General features: G+C 38.8%; 1 protein-coding gene across 1 annotated transcript; it reads left to right on the forward strand.

Moving 5' to 3' along the window:
* The first annotated feature begins 220 nt into the window (after positions 1-220).
* SCG2 (secretogranin II) lies at positions 221-3729 on the forward strand. The gene is made up of 2 exons (XM_040427991.1): positions 221-233; positions 1886-3729. The coding sequence occupies exon 2, from the start codon at positions 1891-1893 to the stop codon at positions 3727-3729; it is 1839 nt and encodes a 612-aa protein (XP_040283925.1). The 5' UTR covers positions 221-233; positions 1886-1890.
* Positions 3730-5960: the final 2231 nt, after the last annotated feature.

Consider the following 5960-nt stretch of genomic DNA (forward strand, 5'->3'; position numbering starts at 1 on the left):
TGGCTGACATCTTCTATCGTTCAGATAATGTCAGTAGGCAGAGGGTAAGGAAAGAGTTAACTCTGCTTGCCTCTCACTCCCCAGTGCTCTATGCACACTGGGTGACGTCATATGGATCACCTGACGCGCCCTATTAAGCACTGGGAGCTGTTCTGGTGCTGAAACAAATATCTCCATCCTGAGAGGGAGCAATGATCAGAGAGCAGCCCTCTGCCTGAAGCACACAGGTAGGCAGCAGCTGGGGGGCTAGGGGGGCTGGGGGCACACCGCAGGGGCTTGGGAAACTTCATGCTGCTTTTTATTATTATTATTATTATTATTATTATTTATTTATTTATTTTTATTTTTTCAATAATGCACCAGGACTTTTATAAACGCTCTGTTTCTGTGCCTATGGGTTGGGGTATTATAGCATGGCTACTATAGACTCCTGCATGTAGGCAATCAGTTCTAGGCATTGCTATCCCTCCGCATCCTTCTCCTCCTTAACTAACTTACGGTGTGGGAGGCGTTCGGGCCATTGCCTGTTGCTATGCTGTGCAAGTTACCAAGCAGCAGCTGTAGACAATGGCAATATGCAGGAGCGGTGGAGGAGACGGTGGGGCATGTTACCTTAGTGATCTACTGCGATTTCATCACTATAGTGAGAATAATGCAGAAGGAGCATAGCAATAGCTGCGGTAATAGTCGCAGAATATCCGTGAATCTGTGCTAAGCGTGAATGACGAGCGCCTTTTACTAGTACGTTCTGCTTTTCTATTGGGAGGAATTTGCATTTGCCTTAAATTTATTGTATGCAATACGGTGAAGGTGTATGTAGGATGTCACAACAAGCCACATTTGCATGAACGGCATCCGTATGGGGAAGGAGAATGGGATGATGTGTGAGATAAAGCGATCTATTATGTCATTAGGGAATATAGCCAAATATAACAACTAGCCTGTGTATATATTACTCTAAAGGAAAGCAGACACCAGTAGATGTAAGGTAATTGCACCTTGGGGGTCCACACTCCATCGTTTAGTATCATGCATAAGGCTGTTCATTGATCCATGGCATCTGATTCATCCAGTTGCATTGTATTTGTCTGCGTATTCAGAGTTCTTGTCTAGTGAAACATTGCATTGAAGATTTTGTGACATGGAAGCAAGTTTATCAAAAGGAGTAGGAGCACCCAAAGCTATCCCGGGTGGCATTTGTAGCTTGGTCTGATTTGGAGCAATTAGACATAATCCTAGTCCAGTAAGAGTGGGGGAAGGTGGAGTAACTCGTGCATTCATCATTGTTTCTCCTTTGTGATATAAATGATCCTAGAGCTGGCTTTTACTAGTAAATGAAGATTGAAAAGCCTTAGTGGAGAAAAGCCAAGACTGCACTTACCTTTGCATTTACATATGTATGCACGAAAGGCGTAAGCCAAAGGAAGGCTATGGAGTTTTAATCACGTTTGAGTTAAAGTTACATTTTGATTGTATTGGCACTGGATCGATTACCATTTTTTTGCTGCGTTACATGTAGTTGTGTTGCTTTAAACTTTCACACATAAATCTTAAGCTCAGGCAAAACAAGTTATTTTGAGCAACCTGCAGTCTATAAATACGAGCACATTAACAGCGTTTCTATAAGTAGATTGATATTTCACAAAGATCAGTCACTGGCAAGGATTCATTAATTGTGTAGATGTTTGGAAGCAGTCTGCAGTACAGCACTTTAAATCAACAAGATATATTGGTTCATTCGTCGTTTGCCATTCTAATGGTATTAAAGTGCACCTCTTGACATGATGGAGTTAGGGTGATGATGTATTTGATGTTCTGTGATACACATTATATAATTCATTCCTTGCTGCATATTCATTTCAATTTGTTTTGTAGGAAATATTGATAAACATGGCATCTCCAAGGAACTACTATCTTGCAAGATGCTTATCCCTGTGCTTTTTAATCATCCTAATGTCCTTTGCTGATGCTGCATCATTTCAGTACTACCAAGTGCCACAACAGGAGCAAGATTACAGAATGAAGAGTTTACAAAGGCTGCCAAGCCCAGATATGTTGAAGGCACTAGAGTACATTGAGAACCTCAGGAAGCAAGGAAGCAGAACTGAGATCCTCCCTGACTATACCTCCTACCAAGGGGCACCATTCCTCTCTGAGCAGAAGGAAGGACAACCAATTTCACCAGACAGTGCCAAACCACTCCTAAATGATGATGAGTCTGAGTGGATGAAAGCAATGTTGGAAGCTTTGATGCAAGCAGAAAAAGAGGCAAAAGCGACACCGCAAGACAAAAGCAAATCATACAGTAACTTAATGGACAAAAACTTGCCACCTGAGCTGCTTGAAGATTATGATTCAAACAAATGGTCTGAGAGAAGACCAAAACCTAGCAAATTTTCTCCAAGATTATATGATGACTACTCTCGAGACAACCCGCTGAAAAGGACCAATGAAATTGTAGAAGGCCAATATACTCCACAAAATCTAGCTACATTACAGTCTGTCTTCCAGGAATTGGGGAAACTCAAAGGTCAGGCCAATCATAAAAGAGATAGGTTAGAAGAAGACCAAAAACTTTACAAGGATGATGAGGATGACATGTATAAAGCCAACAACATTGCTTATGAAGATGTAGCAGGAGGTGAAGACTGGAATCCCATTGAGGAGAAAATTGAGAGCCAAACAGAAGAAGAGTTAAAGGAGAGCAAGGAGGAGGTGGAGAAGACAGATGAGATGGATGATGAGATGAAACGTTCTGTATTGTTGGGTTTGCAGGATGAGGAACCTGAAAATGAAAATAAAGATCAAGAGTCTGAAAACCTGCCAAACCTGATGAACTCATATTTGAAGATGTGGTTGAACAGACTTGAAAAGGGTAAACAGAGTACAGATAAGAGATCACTAAAATTCTCAAGCAAAAATCTAGACCCTGAATCTATTTATCAGTTAATTGATCTATCTAGAAACTTACAAATTCCACCTGAGGATCTTATTGACATGCTGCAAGAGGAAGATAGCAGGAAGTTTGCAGGGAAGTTGGAATCTGAAAAAGAGGTTGAAGTACCAGAAGATCTGGATGAGGTGTCAGAAACTATGACTGATAAAACGGATGTGTATAAAAGTAAGCAGGGATTTATAAAGCATCCCACAACCGCTGTGCTGCCTAATGGTCCTGAAGATCTAACAGTAGAAGATATGATGAACCTCATGGGAGCTGAGAAGTTGCCAAAACAAAAATATCCCTTCTTTAATCGATTTAACCAAAACAGTGGCTTACCGAGGTCCTTCCCTATGTTTAGAAAACCTAAAGAACACAAAGTCATCTGGCCAAGCGACTTAGAAAAAAGACAAATAGAATATGAGCCCAGGTCCGACAGGGAGGAAGATTTGGCTGACTACGTAGTTAAGATGCTAGGCAAATATCCAGAGCTTCTGGGCAACAAACAAAATAAAAAAATACCCGCCCTTTACTCACCAGCTGACATTCAGGATCTTGAAAAGCAGTATGAAAAGGCTTTAAGGGGGTATCTGAACATGCAAGGTTACCACGATTTAGAGACTGCAGCCATTGGTAATCGAAGGCTACCCCTTCCTAGGGAAGGTGATGACACACAAAATAAGCAGTATATAGATGAGGACATGCTTATGAAGGTCTTGGAGTACATGAACCAAGAGAAAGCAGAAAAAGGCAGAGATCACAGTGTTAAAAGATCTATGGAGAATATGTAATTTGGGTTACCCAACAGCGTTATTACCTTTTTTTTTTCTTTTTTTCCTTTCTGGCTTTGTGGTTTATGTGGACTAAGGTTTCTCTTCCGTTTCTAGGAATGTTCTCTGAAGACCCCGTGTCAGGATAAACATACATTCTTGCTTTATATTCATCATGATAGTATGACTTTAGGTTTATATCTTTTGGACACTCATTCTTTACTTTTGGAATTGAAGGGATCTTACATGAAATTGAGAACATCTATTAAAAAATATATACAGATCCTTGACTTTTCTGTTGACATTTTATTGGTCTCTATAAATCAAACTTTCTTACCAATGAATCTTGAGTTTCTTGTGCTTGATTTGGAAGACATGTTAGTTCAAAATTGATATTATCATGACTTCCTATATTGTTTTATGTAATGGTCTGTGGAAATGCAGCACGTTTATATGTTAAGCACTGCAGTATTTTGCTTAAAATACAGTGTAAGATGGCAGCCGATCCTGTTCTGCCTATATATCTCAGTACCACCGAATTTCCTCAATCCTTCTAGAAGAGTCTTTCTTAAAGGGGTTGTTGATCTTAGGAAAGGAATGTCTGCTTATTCCCACGTGCTTTGTATTGCACCTAAATTTTTAAGGGAAAGGGATCGCAATGCTAATACTGACACTATTTTTGGAAAAATGAAACTCTTTTATTCCTAATTTTATAAACCCCTGCCTGGTAAAGCAGTGATTAATAAAAGCGAATTGAAACACAAATGGTTCTTTCATATGTCAAACATGAATTGGATCCCAGCAGATGAAGAAATACCAGTTTCATTTCCCTTTACTATTTATATTTTTTTCTTCATATTTTGCCAAAATATTTCTGGAGAGAACACAGACTGATATAGTAAATGATTAGCGCTGGATAGACATGGAAGCTGACATTATGAGACTAGTCTTGTAGTGCGCTTTATACATATAGTCTTACTGTCATAGGCCAGATCACTTAGTGTTGGGCGAGCATGCTCAGCTGAGCACCAGTTCGCCTCGAGCATCGCTATGCTCGAGCAAGTGTATTTAAATATAATTTAGCATCTATTTCTGATGGGATTTGAACTCCTAAACCCCTTGTACATTAGAGGCATGGACCTTATCCACTCAGCTATAAAGCTGAATGCTAAACTGTGTCAGAAAAACCTCATAGTAGTTTCTGATGTAGTGAGTATTCCTATTCAGCAGAAGACTTATTTTATATTTCTGTGCAGGTTAACATGTAGCTCTCTAGTGTAGTGGTTAATGTCCTTGCCTCTAATCTACAAGGTTGGGAGTTTGAATCCTGGCACAAACATTTATTTATATATATTTTTAGCCATAATATATTTACATATTATTATATATTTAGAATATATTTCATATATATATATATATAAAATCATACTTCTGATAAATATGAATGCATATGTGGGAAACTACTACTGATGTTTTTAGCCATAATATATTTACATATATTATATACTCTAAATATATGTAAATATATTATGGCTAAAAACATATACATAACTGTTTCTGCCAGGATTCAAACTCTCAACTTTGCAACTTTGCACATTAGAGGCAAGGACATTAACCACTACACTATAAAGCTACATGTTAACCTGCACAGAAATATAAAATAAGTCTTCTGCTGAATAGGAATAGTCACTACATCAGAAACTACTATGAGGTTTTTCTGACACAGTTCAGCATTTGGCTTTATAGCTGAGTGGATAAGGTCCATGCCTCTAATGTACAACGTTAGGACTTCAAATCCTGGCAGAAAGTTTTCAGAAATTAGATTTAAATACACTGGGGTGTCCCCAAGCACTGACTCCATATATGGATATAGCTAAATATGGAGTCAGAGCAGGGACTACTAAGCCAAACTAAAGTCACGACACCCTCCCCTCTTCAGGGTAGGTGGTGTTTGGGGTTCTCCCATTGACTTCCATTGTGCTTGGGTGCTTGGTAGAATACCCGAGCATCACAAAGTGTTCTACACGAGCACTTTGGTGCTCGCCCAACACTACAGATCACCCTAATAAACCAGATCTTGTATTTTATATTTTTATATTATTTAAAAAATTGAAAAAAACGATTTAACCATATAATAGTACTTCTGAGCGTCTGACCTACTTAGGCCTACTGGAAAATGGGACCGTAATTAAATATAATAACCTAATTTTCCTTAATTAGAGATAATGAAGGAAATTTGGTTTTTGGCTTTT

Source organism: Bufo bufo, chromosome 4 (genome assembly GCF_905171765.1).
Source record: "Bufo bufo chromosome 4, aBufBuf1.1, whole genome shotgun sequence".
Lineage (NCBI taxonomy): Eukaryota > Metazoa > Chordata > Amphibia > Anura > Bufonidae > Bufo > Bufo bufo.